The sequence below is a fragment of the Homalodisca vitripennis genome, chromosome 4 (assembly GCF_021130785.1).
Source record: "Homalodisca vitripennis isolate AUS2020 chromosome 4, UT_GWSS_2.1, whole genome shotgun sequence".
Classification (NCBI taxonomy): domain Eukaryota; kingdom Metazoa; phylum Arthropoda; class Insecta; order Hemiptera; family Cicadellidae; genus Homalodisca; species Homalodisca vitripennis.
This window is the reverse complement of record NC_060210.1, coordinates 62,944,105-62,966,428: the sequence shown is the minus strand read 5'-3', so window position 1 is coordinate 62,966,428 and position 22,324 is coordinate 62,944,105. Positions and strand designations below refer to the sequence as shown.

General features: G+C 33.3%; 2 protein-coding genes across 11 annotated transcripts in view; one reads left to right on the top strand and one right to left on the bottom strand.

Annotated features, from left to right (window-relative positions):
- Positions 1-8,828: 8,828 nt before the first annotated feature.
- Positions 8,829-11,363, top strand: LOC124361048. The gene is made up of 2 exons (XM_046815084.1): positions 8,829-9,427; positions 10,691-11,363. The coding sequence occupies exons 1-2, from the start codon at positions 8,933-8,935 to the stop codon at positions 11,108-11,110; spliced, it is 915 nt and encodes a 304-aa protein (XP_046671040.1). The 5' UTR covers positions 8,829-8,932; the 3' UTR covers positions 11,111-11,363.
- Positions 11,364-15,622: 4,259 nt separating this feature from the next.
- Positions 15,623-22,324, bottom strand: part of LOC124359391 (phosphatidylcholine:ceramide cholinephosphotransferase 1-like) — a 216,470-nt gene continuing 209,768 nt past the window's right edge. For all 10 annotated transcript variants that reach the window (XM_046812087.1, XM_046812094.1, XM_046812091.1 and 7 more), the window contains one exon: positions 15,623-21,209. In XM_046812087.1, coding sequence (XP_046668043.1) covers positions 21,054-21,209 — 156 coding nt within the window. In that variant the 3' untranslated portion in view covers positions 15,623-21,053. The remainder of the gene's footprint in view (positions 21,210-22,324) is intronic.

Genomic DNA, 22,324 nt, shown 5'->3' with positions numbered 1-22,324 from the left:
AAAGTTGTTTATTATTTTTCAGAGATGAATAAATTATTGAACTTATTTACTTGTTACTTGTTATATTTTATTCCATGAAAGAAAATATGCAATATAACATCGTTTTTTAATATATCACCAAAATTGTTATTACAAATAAACATGACTTTTTTCAAAACATTAGCTCTCTGTATTTGTAATAAAGTTTGCTTTTTAAAACTAGATGACATTTGACACAATATATCCATCTTAAATCCTAAGTTTCTCATGAGCTTATTTCATAAGCATGAACCATCCTTAAAATAATAGTATTTTAAAAACAAAGTACATATACAAAATTTTTATGACTATTCAAAATGCAAATTTTTCATAGGGAAATATAATGTACAATATAATTTATATTGCACTTCTTCTAGATTCCAATTATAATCAAATAACCTTGTGTGAATCTTCAAAAGCACTTAAAACTACATGCTAAAAAAATTGCCACTTATATATTAACAGATAAATACTATTTTAAGACAAGTGATCTTTTCACTAAACTGAAAGATTTTAGGGGCCAAAGCTAAAAAGGGACGTTTCCCTAACAAGAGAAGAACCCTACAGATATCTGCATTGAGGGATCTTTCTTCTATTCTATTACTCCATATCCTTAACTGTTTATTTACGTATACCCTACATTTCCTTTTATGTTTCTGGATATATAATACCTTGTCACCATAATAAATTCTCGGCTTCACAATCCACACTAAATGTTATGAGCAATAAAGGTCAAATTGATAATATGAAATATCATTCAAAATTAAATTCAGATTATCAATAAACGAATCTTTCAATAATCTCAGTACAGATTTAGTTTACAATGGGTACATATGCTCTTCACGTAGCAGGCTTTGTGAAGTTTGTGCTTGGCACTTACTCTGCTTTTTGTGTGGATAAGCACTTCCACTTCAAACGAATTATATTTCCGGTGTCGTACGTTTACCTTGATGTCCCAATCAAAAAATTGCATCATAGGTCTGAGAAAACTACTTTGGTTATAAAGTGTGTGCCATCAATGTATAATAGAACTGGGTGAGATGCTGCGTAAAACAGTCCAATCGCTCCCCACACCACTAGTAAGCAATGAATCCCAAGCGTCTTATGGCATTTGATGCACTTTCCGTTGTGTAGGTTCATCCGTTGTATAGGTTTTTTATGGTTGTAGAGCTTTTTTCCTTTGAGAAGCTTTAGTGGTAATGACCACCAATACGTTTATTATTTTGCTTTGTTTGTAAGACAAAATTGCAATTATTGCAAGGATTAATATGGGAACAGTTCTGACCTAACTGGATCATAGAATAACTTTTAATACTATTAAACAGGAACTATAACATCACATGTATCTATCTTATTGGCAAGTAATGTTATAGATGTAAATAAAAACTATCTATGAATTAGTTATACATTTCTAAACAAAACTGATTAGTTGAATTTTTGGCGATACCAGGACTGGTGAGTACAGCTTCTGATGTTTTTTTTCTTTAGCTAAATGGAAACACTGTTTTGAAAAATAAATTAGCAATTAATTTTACTAGCACTATTTTGTGACTATCTTCACTATAACAATACCAATTAGAATGACTTAAATACATTTTCAGCTAGTGTTCTACAGGCTAATATTGTCAAACTTTTAGTATCTAGTTTATTTTTTTGTTCATTACATGTCAGAATAATGTACAAGAATTTTACAATTTTTGTAATATCAGAAGAGACCAACTATTTTGCCCTTAGACACACAATCAGATAAATGAGTGTGAGAGCTTAAATCTAACATAATTTTATCCAAAAGCAAGTTACAACATTCTTCACATTTTACTGTAGAACAAATTATTTACTATAAATCTCTTAATGTAATGCATATATTATTTTTATAATATGAACAACTATTATTTTCCGCTAAGCTTTTAAGTTTTTCTATCTCTTCTACGTCTCCACTGTGTTCCATTTGTGCTTAAAATCTCAGCTTGAGCAAAGCTCATTACAGAACTTTGACTGATATCGAGACTTAAACAATTACTATTTCCGGAGGCTTGTACACTATTTCTATACATAAGTTTCCTTAAAGCCCACTGGAACCGCTTAACATTAGTATTATTATTCTTACCTCCTCGAGACCTAATACAAGATAAAAGCAGTTCCAAGTGAACTAGAGAAAACTTGTATAGAACATACTCAAAATCTAAACAACCCATAATCTCTTATCTAAAATTTTAAGTGCGTTTTATGTTTGTTAGGAATCCAAGACCAAACGTATTTCTTGGGCGTATTAAAATAGATATACCGTCAATCTTAAAATTACAATAAATACGTATAACTATCATTTAGCTTTTCAATGTAAACATTTAAATGGTTTGTTCTAGGTGTACTCTTGTGGTTTTTACCGTAAGAATCTCTAGAATTTAAAACATCAAATAGTCTGTCTATAATCCTGATAAACTTTACTGTAGTCTCAGCACCTACAAAGTCTAGATCCTTTTTCTTAGAGAGAAATACAATTGTATCAGCTAAGCATGAACTTAGTTTTAGCTACAATTTTTACAATCATTTTTGAATTGGTAAACTTAATGTGTTTATTTGACAATTTATTTGCAAATGTTAGACCGTTTTGTTTGTAAGGTGTTAAGATGTGCATAAACTTAAAATTAACTTCGCCATCTATATCGCCCTTTAGCAGAAGCTATTGCGTTTGTCGCAGAAACAACTCATAACCACCATTTAAATATATATACTGTAACATTAGCGAACGCATAATTACTAAGTGACACAATAGCGAGTGCATAAACAGAACAGTCTACCCACTGCTAAACAACTGTAAACTGGAAAACAGATGGGCAGCAAGTGCGTAAACGGAGGGATGGTGTGCGTTCTTGCCTATTTATGGTGGGGGTGGAGGGAGTAGCCGGCGGACCATCTTTGTGGTGTTTTTGAGCCTTCAGTCAGAGATCCAGTTATATTATACATCGATGGTGTGTACTTCTGGCCCTTGTAATCTACTTCTGGTCTAAGGCATTTCCAATGCCATAATTGAGATTGCCTTTTTGCCCCCCTCAAGAAATATACATTCACAAGTCTTGAGAAATCTGTTGTATGTTAATAAACATCTACTTCCAGCTCTTATAATCTACTTCTATTGCCAAGATGAGCCTGCCTTGTTAACAAGATCAAGAAAATATATACACAGTCTCTTCTACGTGCAAAACTGAACTCAAAATAATGTAAGCTACTTCCAGTCAGGGATCAAATGAAAAGTTGTAACTTGTGGTTGTGCTGTATTACAACTTTATTGAAATGCTCACATACAAATCAAATTATAAGTGCTGTTTAACTCTACAACTGGCAGTCACCTGATTATCAGTCGAAATGAATGTTTCTGTAGTGGCAGTCGCCTGAAAATCAGTCGATTTGACACGTGCCCGTTTGACATTTGTTATAATCAATACACAAACTAAACTGCCATGATTCATATACCACTGGAATCAGAAATAGTTGCTGATTTGATAGATTATTTTGTTTTGTTTTGTTAGCAGCCATGAAGTAACTATGACGTATTGAAAACGAGTTGTTTGTAAACAGTCGGCCGTTGTTGTTGTATTGTTACCCGGTCACGTTATTCTTGTCCATCTAAAACGTAAGTTTACTACATGAAATAAATGTTTTTATGTAATAAGTGTGTTTATTTATGGGTATAAATTCTCATAGATTGTGTTTTATGATGTTATGAAGAAATATATGTAAAAAAAAGATATTAGTGAGCCATTGTAATCTAGGCTATGTGCAGTGTTGTGATCATTTTAGTTAGCTTTAGGATCATTTTCATATGCGATGATCATTAAATAAAGCTTCTTTATTTATTTTTATATTTAATATTTTTATTTTGTAGAGCATTTTTTGTTCTATATTTTAGAGTATTTTATGAATTTTTCAAGTAATAAATAAGGTTTTGATGAATTTTATAACACAGTCATAGCCATAGCAACGAATTTAGCCTTTTTGTACTTTCTTCAGTTTAGAGTAATTTATAATTGTTTTAATAAAAAAAAATGTAGTAAACTATACATTTTCTAAAACTATATAAAATTTTCAACATTTTGGGTATTTTGGAAATATTTTTTTTTCACACAATATGTTTTTTATAGGTGCACCCCCACCACTTTTACATACATTTTTTTGATAAAAAAAATAAACTTAGTAAAAGTGATAAATTTTTTTTATTTTGGGGTTTTCATTTGCATTACTAAAAAGTAAATTTCCTTGTGAAAAAATGATATATATATATATATATATATATATATATATATACAGGGTGATTCAAAACTAAACGGCAATCTCTCGGGAGCTTATTCTATAGCTAAAAACAAGTAAAAAAGTTCATATAACCATATGCCCGGAAACGCTTCGTTAGCGAGTTACGCCTAGCGAAAGATTTCGCCCGGATTTCAGAACCCTTGGTGAAGTCAGGCCGTATAAAAATGGTAAAGGTAGTTACAAAGATACGAATACGATTGTTTTTTATGTTTTTATATCTGACAAATTTATTAAAATTCGTCCCAGAGCTGTAAATGCAATACTTTCAGAGATATCTTACGTAAAACACAAGAATTGGTGCAAAGAAATAACACATTTTTGTGTTTAACGTAAGATTACTTCCATAAATGTTAAATAAAGGTCATTTTTTTCTTAAACAGATTTGTAGAACATTTAATTCTGAAAAGATTCATGTGAATTACTTAGGAAAGAAATTAATAATAGGTATTGTAATTTAGCTTTATTTAAAAATAAAACAGACGCACAAAAATGCATATTCTTATCTGCATAAAATATTAACTAATGTTTAGGTTGTGAGTAACAGCTGATCATTTATTCTAGACTGAACATTAACATAAAATGTATTTACCTTTATAAAACTGTAATAATCACCTATAATAGTTGCTCAAAGTGTCCTCCGTTGTTAGCAATGCACGTTTTCGCACGACGAATCCACTCTTTTCTAGCGCGTTTCATAACGTTTGGAGCATTCTTGATAGTTTCTGCCGCCTCTGTAATGCGATTACGTAACTCCTCTATGGTGTTAATCCGTTTTGAATAAACAATTGACTTCATCCAACCCCATAAGAAAAAGTCTGCTGGCGTGAGGTCAGGAGAACGTGGTGGCCATTTTACTGGTCCATTTCGACCAATCCATTGTCTACCGTATGTATCATTTAAATAGTTTTTCACATCATTAGAAAAATGTGGAGGTGCTCCGTCGTGCATAAACCGTGCATTTATTCTGTTTTGAACAGGAATATCTTCCAAGAGGGTAGGCAGGTTTGTTCTTAAAAAATTTAAGTACGCTACTCCATTAAGTCGATTAGGGAGGAAAAATGGACCAATCAAATTATCACCCAGAACACCAAGCCATACATTGACTGAAAATGTATGTTGAAAATGCCTCGTCGCAGTTTCATGTGGGTTGTCGTACGCCCAAGTATAGGTATTACGAAAATTTACAATTCCATTTCTAGTAAAACAGGATTCATCAGTAACGAGAATACGCCGAAGAAAATACTGATGTCGTAAACAATTTCTTCTTAACCAGCGGCAGAACATCTTCCGTTTATTAAGATCTTGCGGTAATAAGTCTTGAACACGTGTTATATGGAATGGGTACAACTGTGCTTCATGAAGTGTCCGCCATACGCTTGACTGGCAAATATTTAACTGACGTGATAATCATCTGGTGCTTGTGGTTGGTGATAATTCTACAGCATTTATTATTGCTTGTTCATTATTATAGTTCCTTGCGCTACGTTGACGACCAGTATCTATTCGCTTCGGTTTAAAGCTACCAGTTTCTCTAAGTCGTCTCTCCACAGCTTCAAATGTTTTGCGATCAGGTGTTCTTCGATGTGGAAAAGTATCACGATATTCCTGAACTGCAGCTAAACCATTCTTGTTAACTTTGCCGTAAATCAGTATCATGTCCGTATACTCTTCAAACGAATACATACCATTTACATTATCTGCCATTATTTACTAAGATAATTACATACACTTAATAAAATATTTTATACACTTGTATAAAATATTTCCAAATAATCACAGGATCTCACAAAATACAATCTTCACACGCCACAATACAAAAACCTCTATAAAGGTTATTCAAATATTACTTCATGAACTTAATTGTTGATCAGCTGATATTGCCAACCTTTGCAAAGAAAATATGACGATAAAAAGTGTTGAATAAATGATCAGCTGTTACTCACAACCTAAACATTAGTTAATATTTTATGCAGATAAGAATATGCATTTTTGTGCGTCTGTTTTATTTTTAAATAAAGCTAAATTACAATACCTATTATTAATTTTTTTCCTAAGTAATTCACATGCATCTTTTCAGAATTAAATGTTCTACAAATCTGTTTAAGAAAAAAATGACCTTTATTTAACATTTATGGAAGTAATCTTACGTTAAACACAAAAATGTGTTATTTCTTTGCACCAATTCTTGTGTTTTACGTAAGATATCTCTGAAAGTATTGCATTTACAGCTCTGGGACGAATTTTAATAAATTTGTCAGATATAAAAACATAAAAAACAATCGTATTTGTATCTTTGTAACTACCTTTACCATTTTTGTACGGCCTGACTTCACCAAGGGTTCTGAAATCCGGGCGAAATCTTTCGCTAGGCGTAACTCGCTAACGAAGCGTTTCCGGGCATATTATGGTTATATGAACTTTTTTACTTGTTTTTAGCTATAGAATAAGCTCCCGAGAGATTGCCGTTTAGTTTTGAATCACCCTGTATATATAAATAACACATATAGGTTTATAATCAAATTATATTATTTTAAAAAAATTAAAAACCGATACTACTGCAAAACACCTCAAAATGGCCTTGCCACTTGAGGACATTTCAACTGCCAGCTCGAGGGTTAATATTGTATTTAAGCAGATTCCTATTCCATTAATTAAGTCATTTGTACTTACCGCATTACAGACCAGGTTACAGTTGTGAATACTACACAATAGTAGCACTAAAAATCAGTATCATCAGTATGCTGGTGATCCTTACATGGCCCATTTTATTTATAGCTTACACAAAAAAGCCTACAGATAGAAATCTATTTCTTTAGGTATCAAGTGATTGTAAAGCCTACAATGTTGACCGTACAAGAGAGGTAGGAATATATTGATAAAAACAAACCCCAAATGATGTACACTTATTCTGACGAATAAAAACCTATGAAGCACTGGGAAAAAGTGGTATCCAATTTTTTTGGGTGCTTGCTATTCAGGTTTTTATATAACCAGAATGCTACTTAACACAAGCAGCAGATATAACTTCATGGTTTTTATTGTCAAAGGTCTAAGAAAAAGCCTGGTTTAAAAATAAACTTCCTGGATATTTGAGGTGATGTATGTATTTTCATTCATAAATAATTAAAATGTTATCAGTTTTCTATACTATGACAAAATAAAAAATTTTGCTAGTCTTTCTCTTGTGCACTCTCTATAAAAGTATGTTGGTCTCAAACAGATGTGAAATTAAATCAAATAAATTTGTTACGTTAATTAAAAATAGATCTCATTCTTTAACAAACAAAAATGAAGGTGCTAGCTCAGTATTTACAATAATTATGCAATTTAATAAGTGAGCATGTGTTTAGGCTGATTTTGTCATGGCAGTCACTGTATCGTATGGTGCTGAAACATTTGGCGGTCAAGCAAACTACAGCATGTCTGAGTAGCTCAGAGGAGAGTAGGGGATTAAACCCTTTTATTGTCAACATCCATAAAAACTCTACCACGATAATTATTTTTAAGTATTATAAATTTGTTGCTATTCGAAGAAACAGAATTAACCAAATTACAAGAAAATAAATACAGCAATTTTGTAAGATTAAATAGATGTTTAGTTTAAAATGTAGTGTACAACAAAACAAAAAAGTAAAAATGTAGTTTTCTGAAAAACAAAGAACTTTAAATATCAATAAAAAATTTTGTTTGTATTTAGTTAAATTTTATCTTTCAATTAATATTATGTTTTATAGTGAAATAATAAATAAATTCTATTTCTCATATAAATAAAAAAATACTTCAAGTACATATTGTGTTTAGGAATCGCAAGAGTTAAATTAGTTTATTAGGGCTACTAGAAAAAGTGAAAACGTAAGGTTACATAAATAGTACTGCTATTTTTACAGTTTTGTGAATAATAAAATGATTTTTGGTGTGTGTGTACATTTTTAGTTGTACATAGTAGTATCAGTGGTTTTGGGAAAATATTTTTTTTTTCAAGTGCTATTTTAGATACAAAACTGGAAATATTTTCAAAATTTTTTGGTAAGTATTTGTGATTTTTATATGATAAATTAACAGTATATGCATGGTTTATGTGTTTTTAATAAAACAAGTTATCTGTAAAAATTAAGAGCCTATCTGAAATAGTTTTTATTTTATGACTGTTTAAGTAAAATGTTACAAAATCGCTGAGGTAGACTTGGCATTTTTCAGAAGTACCGTATCTTGAGAGAAATCTATGGCATTTTTAGAAAAAACTTTTATCATGCTCCGGCACTTTAAGTATTCAAATGTATTTTAAATGGAACTCGATTTAAGCTAGGTTTACATTAGCATGTAAAAGTGGCGTCACTTTTACTGGCTGTCAAGTGGCAAGAAAAATGGAGCGTGTAAACCTGAAATGGCGCACCACTTTTAGTGGAGATGTGAAATGGCGCATCATTCTAGCTGACGCCATCAATATTTGTTCCGACATATATTAGTGGTCCTGTAGTGGAACGTGTAAACAACTACACGTGGTCGCCAGTCACATTGGAGTGCCAGTTCAAGCCACTAGGTATTGTGTAACTCAAGGAAAATTCAGTAAAAACATTTCGAGCAGTGTAGTGGTTTTTGTTGAGTTATGGCAGATTACGTAGAATATGACAGTGCAGGAACCTTAGGGGAAGAATATAATGAAAGAGTTGAGAAGAATAGTGAAGATAGGCCGAAAGTATTAGTGAAGAAACGTAAAGGAAAGCAAGAAGAGAGAGGAAAAAGGGAAGAAAAATGGAAATTGTCCGAAATTGAAAAATTTCTAGAGTTGTATGAGCTGTACCGTTGCTTATGGGACTATAAAGTAGACGAATACAAAGACAGAAATGCAAAAGAAAACGCATGGGAAGAAATTGTCCATGGTATGGAGAAACGAGAGTTCACAGTCAAGAAGGCTAAAGATAAAATACGCGTTCTTCGCAACACATACAGCAACGAGCTGACTAAGATCTATAAAAGCAAAGTCTCAGGGGCAGGTCTCGATGATGTATACGTTTTGACGCTGAGATGGTTCTCAACAATGGATCGAATCATTGGAGGTGTTGTCAAATCTCGAGGGAGCCAATCAATAGGACTTTCTCAGGTATGTACGCCAACATTTCATTAGTACTATTAAAGGAAATAAATTTTCATACAAATTTATTTAAAACCATACAAAAATTTTACAGATTTTTGGTGAAAAACGTTAAAAAATTATAGAAGTAGCTAAACTAAACTTCTACCAATGAAGCAACTAAAAATAATCAAAATTGTATGAAACTTTTATTTTTGTTTATTAAATTACAGTAGTTGTTAACATAAGAACATTATGAGTTTTTCAAACAGCCTTATCATTTACGAACTGCAGTTGCCAAGGAACACTCCCTTCCTCCGTAAACCAATCTGCGAGTTTATCCCTAACCTGCTTTGCTACCTTTGTTGGGTTTCGAGGTTGTGATCTATCTTTCACACTAACCAATCCTTCATTTTGTACTGCTCGACGCCATGAGCAAGGTACTATTTCACCCGTGTCTATGTTTTCTTCATCAACACATCCCCTGTAAAAATACACACCAGGACTTGTTATTCGCAGCCAGTTAAGTATTGCTACACTTGCTTTCACTAATGAGTCTACTTTGTCTGGGCTTAGTGGAATTGCCCTCTCATATATACGAAACCTGGATGCAAGAATTCCAAATGCATTTTCAACTATGCGTCGAGCCCTAGATAGACGATAATTGAAAACCTTTTGTTTTATAGTCAAAGGACCAGATCGAGTATTATATGGCTTCATAATGTACTCCCTTAAGGGAAATGCGTCATCAGCAACAAACAAAGCATTATCTGGTAACTTTAATTTTTTGCTGTCTATGGCTTCTTGAAATCCACTTTTTGCCAACACTCCACCATCTGATACACGTCCGTTTGTTCCAATGTCTATGTAGGTGAAGCAATAAGCGTCATCAACAACTGCGAAAAGTATTGTACTAAATGAACCTTTGCAGTAGTAGAAGTCAGAGCCAGAATTGCTTGGGCATCGTATAGAGACATGTTTACCATCGATGCTTCCGCAACATCGTGGAAAATTCCATCTACTTGAAAATCCTTGCATAATTTCTTGCCATTCCTCTTCTGAAGTAGGACCCTAAAAATAACCGTGCATTTAATTATTATAGCCTTACACAATCGTATTATAAAGTAAGAGTAGGTAATATGAAAAAAACACTTGCATTTATTGACATATTATATATCAATCGGATGGAGTTAATAAAAAGCGGAATCTACTTGGTCTATTGTTCGAACAATACAACAATAATAGATGAAGTAGATTCTACTTTTTTTTTACTTCACCTAATGTTACTTAAAGTTCGTCTGTACGGTACATCGCAGGTTTTATTTTCAGGATCAATCAAGCACTCAAGTTCAGCAAGATGATGCAGACAAAGATAAAGAAACTATCTTTGGAGATGTTCAAGATATCCCTTCTTCATCTATTCCATCTACTTCTACTGGTCGTATTATACGTGAGAAGCTCTCAAGTGCTTCTAAGCAAATTCCTTACGCCAAACCGATATCAAGAAAAGTAGCTGGTGAACGCCTAGGAAAAATACAAAACGCAGTACAACAACTGAAGGACATTTCAGATAAGGTTCTTGCACCTGAACGTAAAAAAGATATGTGCGAGTATGAATTGTTCGGCCAGTTTATTGCCAGTCAGCTAAAAAAGCTTCCTGAGATAAATGCTTTGGCAGTAATGCAAAAAATTCAAACGTGCCTCATGAACTAGAGGATGACCGTTGCTCGCGATAATTCCATGTCACACTACCAATGGGAAGACACCTTAACTAAATCCTCTTCCATGGTGTCTCCAAATCAAGAAGATTCAATTGAACTTGAGGCAAAAGATATCTTAAGTGAAGCCCTTAGTATGTTATAAATGTATGACGTTTTGAGTTTATTTCGTTTTTAAATATTCCTTTTTCAGTAGATTTTTGTATTGTATAAAAATAAATAAAGTACAGTTTCAATAACCTCATTTAGTTTAAATTTTACCCCTTACATTGTATTATTAAATACTTACTTTTAAGTATTCAATTAGAGCCTCGAATATAGCTTCACACACTTCAGGTACAAACTTAGAAATTGTGCACTTTGGAACACGATACAGGTACTGCAAAGAAGAGAACGAGTCACCTGTAGCCAAATACCTCAAGGTAATTTGTAACTGTATTTTAGCAGGCAAAGCCATTCTCATCCTTGTATTTAATTCCTGAATACGAGGAGCAACATGGTTTAGCAGCTCTTCAAACTTCAACTCGGACATTCTTAGGTGGTTTCTGAAGCTGTCTACATCTTCGGTTGTAAGTTCTCCCAGAAGTTTTGATGCACCAAGGTTTGTCCTTCTACTAATCCATTTTCTTGTCCAACACGACCTAGGTTTTCTAGGTCGTAACCGCAACAATATTTCGTTTGCTTCATCACCTAACTCCTCACCCAACACGGAAATCGATGTTGCTACCGCACTCCGAATATTTTCTACATAATCAGACATTTTTACTCGTCACAGAACAATACCAGAACTAAACTGACGCCATTACAGTGGCGAGCTAGGTTTCCACTCAAATGTGTGTAAACCCAAAGTGGCGCAACACTACCAACTGGCGCGGCTAGTGACGCTACTTCTACATGTTAATGTAAACCCACCCTTAATCACCAAAATCCCTCCCATATGAAATGGCCTTTACCCTTCTGTAGAAACAAACTGATGCTAAATCTCTGTTGTATGTTTCACCATTCTCAAGACAATGTGCACATATGGACAAACAGACACAGACAAACAAAAATATTTTAGACTAGGCCAATTTACTGGTATCATCGTTGACAGGCCTGATCTGCAGAATTAGGTTGAAGTTTATTTCGATCTCAATTTAATATTTAAATTGGCCCAACATAGGCATTTTGTGCGGGTCTACTGACTCTTAGTACAACGTTCACAGTGCGACGGAACATTTTACGAAGCCATTACAGACATTAATTAACTGTAAGTAGTATATGTTGGAGATAACGTGACTAACCAACAAGGCGAGCTGATTGTAAGCGTACATTGATAACGAGTGAACAGCATTCGCAAACCAGTGCGCACCGGCACTGATTCACCTGCGCTACCAACTGTGCAGCGACAACTGTCCCACTAATCACCGCCCCGCCCCGCCACGGCACTCGGCTTGCAGACACTCCGTAACGACCGGCACAGCGCAGCGCCTTCAATTTTAACTACACTACTGCAACACAGTGCTGTACTGCCAACTCCGGAAATCGGAGATACGGCGCAACAAAATGACAATATATCTCTGTTGTATAGCAGAAACCTACTTATTTATTTAATAGTTTTTTTAATAAACTGTTGTTATCCTTTGTTGTTATTGTTGTTGTATGGCTCGTAATTGTTGACTCGTTTTTATATTTAGTTATTAGTTTCGTAGTCGTAGTATTTTATCCTTCATTAACTTATTATTGTTATTTATTATTTAATAGTTTGACTAAAATGCCTCCAGTAACGAGATCAAGTGAACTGCTGAATGTTATTGACGGTCTATTTTTTATTGACCAAGATGTTATTGATCTTGCATCTATCTTATATAACGAACTAAAATCTGTTATGGCTACGTTTGGTGAAGGTGCAATTAAACAATTAGTTCCTCATATTAGTTGCCTGATGAGCAAATTAAATGACTTATCAAAGGAGAATAGTGAACTAAAAAATGAGGTTGAATCCATAACTAGCAATCTAGCGTCTATGGAACATTGTTGCATGGACTTAAATAATAGTTATAAGGATAAGTCTATGGCGTGTGGTGAGCTAGAGGAACAATATGACGCAGACATAAACAAACTTAATGCTCAGCTAGTCAAGTGTAGAGAAGACAATGCTCTATTACAAGAGGCAGTGAACCGGCGTGTTAACAGACAATGACATGCTGCTTGTAGAGAGCCGCGAAAAAATTGCCGTACTGACAGTGGAGCGCCAGTGTCTGGTGACAAGTATTGAGGTACTGGAGGCCGACATGAGGGCTCTTCGGACGGAGTTGAGACAGGCGGAGTCACGTGCGAGACAGCGGCGGACCTCAGCAGACGACAGCCTGCTGGCCGAGATGACCTTGGCTGAGGCTAGCTGCCCTCCTCCCCCTGCTACATTGACGGTGGCTCATCAGAGCACCGCATCAGCCCGCTACAGCATCGACCAACCTACCAGCCTCTCTAGTCTTCCGTTGCCTCATGCTGTCACCCCCACACCCTCAGCAGACCGTCAGGACTGCAGTTTTAAAAATGTTTTGTTGATAGGTGACTCACATTTGAGACACGCTAGTAGTTTTTAAAGGGGCCTATCTTGAGTGCTGTCCTGGGGGGAAAATAGTAGATATTAAGAATAGATTGTTAAATTATGTAGGTTTAAGTTTATCTGTAATTTATATTCATGTTGGTGCCAACAACTTGAGGAAAGGGTATCAGGGGGGTCCTGGGTACAACGGAGGGCATGTTAAGCGGGATGCCCTCCACAGCATGGCGGATCTGCTGTACCCTGTCAAAACCAATTTTCATAATTCTAAAATTTTCTTGGACAGTGTACTAATTCGACGTTGACATTGGCTATAAAGCTCTACATGACTTCAACCTTCAGTTGGAGCTCATGTGCAATAACTTCGACGTTGAATTCGTCGAAGCTAACACTTGTGTTAGCAGGCGGGACCTCACCCGGGATGGTGTGATTCCCTTAACCATCAACTTTTGTACGCTAAGATGCATTTTTATGGCTTTGACAAAAAATCAATCGAGTGGGTAAAATCATACCTAGGAGACAGAAGTCAGGTTACAAAGATGGGAAGTGGGACGTCAACTTCACTTGTCAAAAGGTGAGGTGTTCCTCAAGGAAGTTGTCTTGGACCTATATTGTTCAACTTATATACGTCTGACTTCCCCAGTTGTGTTCAAAGCTGTGCAGCTCACCTGTACGCAGATGATTGTCAGTTGCGCTTGTCATACGAGCCTGGCTCCATTGATGAGGCTATTGAGAAAATAAATTCCGACCTAGTGAACATCAACACTTGGTCGGTTAACAATGGCCTTAAACTCAATATAGGTAAGTGCATTGTCCTTCATCTTGCCCCACACAATCTGGTGCAGGCCCTTGGACAGAGAGGAGTGAGAGTAAGGCTCAGTGGGGAGAGCCTGTCTGTCTCAGAGTCAGTCAAGACTCTCGGAGTTGTGCTTGACAGTGAGCTCACCTTTTCTGATCATGTCACTCATGCTATCCAGCGTGCCCTTGGTAGGTTGAGGGGTCTGTACAGATTTAGAAGTCTGCTGCCAGAATCCGCTAAGCTCCGGCTTATGAGTTCTCTTGTTCTATCTGTATTTTATTACTGCTATCCTGCATACGGCAACAGTATCTCTAGGGGAGACATAGATCGGATTCAAAGACTGCAAAACTCTGCAGTTCGATTCATTTTCAATTTGAGGCGCTTTGATCATGTGTCACCCTTCCGAGATGCTGTCAGTTTGTCCCCCATGGAAAATGTATGCAGGATCCTGATATGTGGCATGATCCACAAGGTGCTTGCGCTGGGTGAGCCGCGGTACCTGATCGAGAAGCTCCAATTTCGGGAGGAGGTCTCTCAACGCAGTGTCCGCCATGGTGACCTGCTTCACTTTCCCAGAGTCAAGCATGAGTTTGGGAGGAGGAGCTTTTCTTACTTTGGCCCAAAGTTGTACAATGACCTCCCCCAGAACCTTAAACTGACTTCTATTACTGTTTTTAAAAGTAAATTAAGAAAAATGATTGTACAGTAATTTATTTGTCTTGTTTGGGTGTTTTCTTTAGTCTATAGGTTTTAGTTTTTATTTTTATTTTCCATTATTGTAAATAGTGTAAGATATGACAAGAGTTGTTCTGTAAAGCAGTTGTTATACTGAGAAACGCTTGCAATAAAGGCATTTTTATTTATTTATTTATCATTTGGCTCAATCAAAACCAACTAACAAAATCACAAAAATTTGTGATATACAAATTATTGTTATAAAAAAAACTTTAATAACATTTAATTATCATTAGAAAAGATTTTTGCAGTAAGATCTGATGGTGAATTTAAGTACTACAATTGACTGCTTAACCTGGTACTGGCATGTTCTGTTGACTTAGCTATTAACCTAAGTGAGACCCTGAAGCAAATTCTAGAGTCTACATTAACAATGCAAAAATATAATATCTATACTGATAAAAGAGGTAAATTAAACACTTAAACACTTAAGACATAAAAAACTTTAATATCACATTACAAAAACAACATCTCCAGAAGGAAACGTTGGAACCAGCTTCAATCACATTTCCAGGCGAACCTGCCGCTACATGTCCGCAAGTAACAACAAATATTGTATCTCGTACTTACAAGAAAAAATAAATATTAAACAAGTGAAACTGCTAACAGTTATCTATATTCACATTAATTATCAGCCTTATTCGTTAAAATTAAAGTATACACATAGTACTCTATGAAGCATAACATAATGTCCAAAAACAAAAGTGACAAGAGATTCAATCGATAAAAAAATATAGGCACATTTCAATGATATTAACACTGAGTCCACATCTCAACAGTTGAAGCGAACGCACCTTAAAACAATATAAACACAAACTATATTAAATATTTACAAAACCAAGAGTTCGTTGTCAGAGTCGACAAAGTATTGGTTTGGTTCGAGCACTGTGAACAAAACAGACATAACATTTGTGCTTGTATTAACCAACATCTACTGTTTGCCACAACTGAATTAATGACAAAATATAATAGTAGTAGTACATCATTACAAATTAGAGCTACAGTTAGGAAAATCATTATTTTTTGCAGATTTAATCACTTTTACAATTTCATTAGTCAGGTACCACAAAATCTACAACAATGGATGGATTACTAGGAACAATATAAAAGGGAAAAATTTACACAGATTGTAATACTATGGATGAAAACTAGTCATATTCCAATAAAAACTAAAAATTTAATTATTAAACGTCATGCAACAGTGATTAAAATCATTCATAAAACTAGAATTGACATTTTTTGACAATTAATACTGACTAAAATTCACTGAATTTAGAATGGTTAAAACAGTTTTATTTTTATAATAAAACTATATTCCCTACACAGAAAATATCCAATTAATCACTTTTCATTTAAGAAAATAGCAATTTAAAACTCTACACTCAAATATTTATTTCAATACATTATCTCTGAACCATGAATCTTCAATCATCAATGAAGATAAATAATGACATATTATACTCTTCGCAGCAAATGTATTTATCCTGGAAAATTTTTATATTATAGCATGTAAGCATATATTTAAATTTAATTTATTAAAAACTAATAAAATATGCTTCAGATAACATAATATAATTTATCCAACTCAAACAGGCAATGAAATGAAACAACTAAATATGTAAGATAACAGGAAATATGGTTTAACCTTTTTAGCGCTGACATCCAACAAATAAAACTTAAGAAAACTGCCTTTTCTCATTCTTAGCAATTTCAATGATTTAAAAACTCAGTATTTTATCTTGCAAATAGATGGAAAAATGATATCTTCTTCTTTCATGTTAATAGTTTCCATAATGATAATTAGAATTTCAACAGCTAAATAGGGTAAATATTGTTTTTTGACTTGGTAGTTGTATTAAAAATTATCAAAAAGCCATTTTCCATCATGTAACAATGTAAACAAGATGGATATTTGTTTTAAAACAAAATGAAATGCTGTGAAGAAAATATTTATTTTATAAATATGTTTTTAAACCCATATTATATTATGTGTGAATAAATAGTCTTTACGTAGCACATACATAATTCACAAATTTTGAAGTTTGTGGTTTATTGTGGCATAACAATAATGATACGATAGTAATTATTGTATTATAGCACTATGTGGGTTGATGTTTAAGGATGAAATAAAATAAGAATGTGTGTGACAAATGCCTTCAGTTCATTTTACATTATTAATTTCTCTAACACAATAAGAAGCTGAGAAAACCCGCATTACTTTTAGACCTTAAAGGTATTATGCTCGGCTTCCAAAGTCCCTACACAACAAGTTCTCCGAAGGAGTTGTCTCCTCAGTTACAGGCTTCCTAACGCACAGTGAACTAGACCTAATGACTAAATTATCTTCTTATCCGAATATCTCAATATTTTTGGTTACTAACTTCCATTAGTGTTGCCTGAATGTATGTGACACCAGTCTTCTGTCAACTGTTCAATACAAAATAAGGTATTTGCCTTATATAAATGTACATATAAATGAACTATTAGTATGTTTTTAAATGTGCACATAAATTAAAGAACTAACAAATGTCAAATAAATTACTTGTAAAACACTTACAGCAAAACATACGAATCAAAAAGTTTAAAACATTTGCAATGTAGAATCAAATAAAAATTTTTTGCAATCACCTCATGCCTAAACAAATAACACTGTTAAAAAATGTGTATAATAATACATGTATAAGTTTGTATAAATAGTTCGTTTTGTTTATATTTCTCATTTAATAACCATACGAATAAATACATTTCTACGAAGAGTATAATAAAATTAAGAGCCAATACAGTACAATGGTGAAAGAACATTACTGTGGTATAGAATCTTACTGATCTCAATCAATGCATCCGAATTATGTTTCTAGCATTATATACATAATGAAAGCTGAAAATATTTATATATGTAAAACGAAATAAAGGATAAAGTTACATGTCTCTGCTACTCAAACTGATTTTACTCGCGAGCAGGTCAAAACTGACTGATAACTTGCAACTTTCAGATGTGTGATACAAGCTTACGATTACAACATACAACTAACTAAACTATAAATCAACATTAAACTATTTCATCTGAGAAGCGTACAGAGCAAGTGTGACCATGCAACCTATTTAACTTAATTCTCCTGTAACATTGTACATTCAATTATTAAAGTTATTTAAGATTGATTTAACACTGCCTGTAATTACAAGGTATTAAACTTATTTTCTTAACAAATAATATAATCTGTCCGTAACTTCATGGTTTCAAACATAAGAAATTATTATAGTTTAAACAATAATTATACATAAGAAAGTTTAAAATACAATTACAAAGTGCACATTCAATTATGTAAAAATTCAAATTGTATTTTCCCAAACAGTTTAAATTGTAATGAAATTAACTGCAGTTATTGGGCCTAAAGTTGAATTAAAATTATGATGTCATACCATGATGCAGGCAGGCTTCTTACTCCATAACAATATTGAAAGCAAAAAGTTTCAAAAAGTTAGGTTAGATTTCTCAAACTTATTACAAATTAGGTATAAATTAATATACTTTATGAACACAATAAAATTGGAACATAAATTTTAAAAATAAATGTTTACCCTAAATACTTAACTCGATTAAAACAAACAATATCATGATGAAAATAACATATTTTTGTTAAAGACATTAAAAAAGACAAAGACTAATAAAACTCAAGTGTTAGGTCTAAAACAAGATTTTATTGAAGTTTTGTGTAATACTAACATTGGTTGTAAATATATCACGTAAAATCCAAAAAATGGTATTGTTTAACTTACAAATTTGATGTGGTAGATAATTTATAATTGAAAATTAATTTTAAAAACCTGTTTAATATTTTCACAGGTAATCATCACTTGTTCCATAATTTCGGTTGAAAAGCTTATATAACTAGAACACCACTAAATAAAATCAAACTACACCAGATGATTTAACTTCACAGGTTTCACCTGTGTTGGCGAAGTTGCATGATCACTATCATATATATTCAGGTTTAACATCGACTTTACACATTTGTACTTTAAGAAAATAGAGCTTCTGCAGTTTAATTGGCGACTTAACTAAATTACTTAGCACTAAATAACTCTGTTTCCATTACCCGAGGACAGTCTAGCAAGTAAATGGTTGAGAGGCATTACGTTCTAAGTTGCCCACTGTACTAGCGATATATTGAATGTCAAAATATCATGATACACTAATGGCTATATCAATATTAGGTATATCTTAGGTAGGTTTTCATTTGTTTATGTTAAAAAATAAATCAATAATCTTATGTTTCTAATATGTACATAAATATATATTTTTCATTATGAGGGCTAGAAATTTGGAAATGACGAGTACAGATGACCACAGAACTCAATGTTGAAGGGTTATTGTCCAGATATTGACAAACAAGAGGTTGCAACTTACTTGTCCAGTGAGCAAAATAGAACCAACAACAAGTTATAGAATGAAACTTGATCTAACAATGAAACAAGACACTTTGTTGTAACCTATCAAGAATAAACAATTACAATCTATACAGAATGTACATATGTATTTACACCTAGCAAATAGATGGGGTCGGAAAGTGACTAACGGAAGACAACACTATTTACGCTAAGCTAATGATACTCTGGAAGCAGGTTATATACAATACAGCTAAGTTAGGGCCTGAGTCGTACCAAAATCCTATCATGTGAATGTTCAGGTAAGTACACACTATGACTGTACAATAAAACTATATGCTATAAATGCCCTGGTCCAAGGCTAATTCAGCTATTTCTTTACCTATAGTATTTTGTACGAGTATGTTTATTTCCTGTAAACTCTATAGACGGTTACATATTATTAATTTAGGATCACATGAAAATCTACTTTTATAGAACAACTGTACTGTAAATTAAAAAAAGAACTCCAGGAGGTGCTAACGTAATACACTGTTTTGTTCAAAAGTAAAATAATTATAGTTCCTCAATCTAGCAACGGCTTATATGGAAAGAAGGGCCTACAATCCTAATGAGTTCTCTCCACCAATCACTAAATGATCACAGTTCAGTCTTAAAGGTTCTTGATTCAAAAATGCTACAGAACAATCGCAGTGAGTTTAGAATCATAGAAAGGTCCTACTTATTGTGCAAGGTTGATTGGCTTTGAATATTGGTATGCATTATCACATTTCTAACTACGGCACTATTACTTCAACGTTAATTATATACATACTAATTTCTGTATAAATATCGTTATTACGTACATCAAAGTTGGTGTAGACTTAAGCGAAGCTGGTTGTTAGCACATGTGTTTTACAAACCTACTGTGACATGATATCAATGTAAAAAATGATTCTTCAATGAATGTTTAAACACGTGTTAAATAATAGTAAAACTCCCTAGTGATGATTATGTTAGAAAATAATAAATATATTGATACTTGAATAAATAATTTTAATCCATTTTTCTATTAAATCTTGTCTCTTGTCTGCCGTAAAAAGAAAATCATGTTTGATGATAAAAAATTAAAACCCCCAAACTTATATAAAATTTGAAATCTTTGGACATTATAAAATCATAACTGTAAATCTAGCGTGTTCCTGGTCCAAATGTTAAAATAACATTCTACTCTAAAATAAAACTTGTAAAACAGAAAGTTTGTATATTCTATGATTTGCCCCCGTACATTGTGTTAACAAATACTATTTGACAGTGGTGTGAAGTGCGCTACGAGAACCTGTTCTGTGGTCTCTCTGGTTACAACGGGAGGAGAGCTCATCCTCTACTGCACGTCTGGTACAAACAACGGCTTCTTTGCTTATCTGAATTTAAAAAGCAACAAACACAAGATGTGGTTTTGGCAGACTGGCGAGGGCGTAGGGCAGGGGGGTACTAACTGTCACGGTTAGGGTGCTTGGCGAGGAAACGGCGGGGCCACGGCAGAGGCCAGTCATGAAGGCGGGGCAGAGGGCCTCCGACATTGCCCTCAAAGTAGCGGAATAGCCGGAACCACCAAGCTCGGCTCAGCAGGTTGTTGGCTGTACTATTCTGTAGAGAAAAAACAACAATTGATACAACAAAGTCAATATTTTAAAGACTTAAGAAATATTCACTCCAAATATAACCATTTAAATATGCTAAAATCCAAAACAGTGCAATGATGTCTCATGAAGTTTATTTTACAAATCATACATTTAACCATTAGACGAATTTGCACATTATATATTATGTGTTTAGACATTGGCACTAGATATCACCACTACAGAAAGCTAGGATTTGCACAGCAGCATTATCAGAATAAATAAAACTTAGATAACAAAAAGAAAAATTCCACTAGATAACGCAATACGTGAGTAAAAATAATACTTTTTAGTAGTAGCCAACAACTAATAAATGCCATAATCCCTCACCAAGAATACAGTATTAGACGAGTTTGCACATTATATATTATGTGTTTAGACATTGGCACTAGATATCACCACTACAGAAAGCTAGGATTTGCACAGCAGCATTATCAGAATAAATAAAACTTAGATAACGAAAAGAAAAATTCCACTAGATAACGCAATACGTGAGTAAAAATAATACTTTTTAGTAGTAGCCAACAACTAATTAATGCCATAATCCCTCACCAAGAATACAGTATCCACTTATGAAGCTATCCTTTGGCACACATGCCAAGTTAATAGCATAAATTCAAAACTCTCAATGAACAGTTTGGGATTTTGCACAAACTTATTTGGTATAAAAATATATAAAATAAAATAATAAATATATAATTAGCTCAATCAAGCTTTATTCATAGTTGTACAGTTTATACATGGAATGGTATCTATCATAGTCTTTGTCGTAAATATTTTTATTTATCTCAAATATAAAATTAAAATAATTTCATTGTTTATAACAGTTTCAACCTAAACAAATTTTTCAAATTCCTGCACTTACTATAAAACCTAAGCTACTATAAAATGGTTAAAAATTTTTTAAATTTAATACTTATTTTTTTATTCGTAGAAATCATCTTTAAGAATTTACCTGCCTATACATTTTTATTATAAACAGTAATAATAAAAAATATTGTTTCATAGATATAACAACCAAAAACATCATTAATTAAAAAAAAAGATATTTTTTAACCGATTCAGTGGGTTCCAAATTAAAAA

Excerpts from the sequence above, each read along its gene's own strand:
- LOC124361048 (XM_046815084.1), top strand. The coding sequence starts at position 8,933 with ATGGCAGATTACGTAGAATATGACAGTGCAGGAACCTTAGGGGAAGAA. Across the intron at positions 9,428-10,690 it reads AATCAATAGGACTTTCTCAG|TTCGTCTGTACGGTACATCG; the intron begins GTATGTACGCCA and ends TGTTACTTAAAG.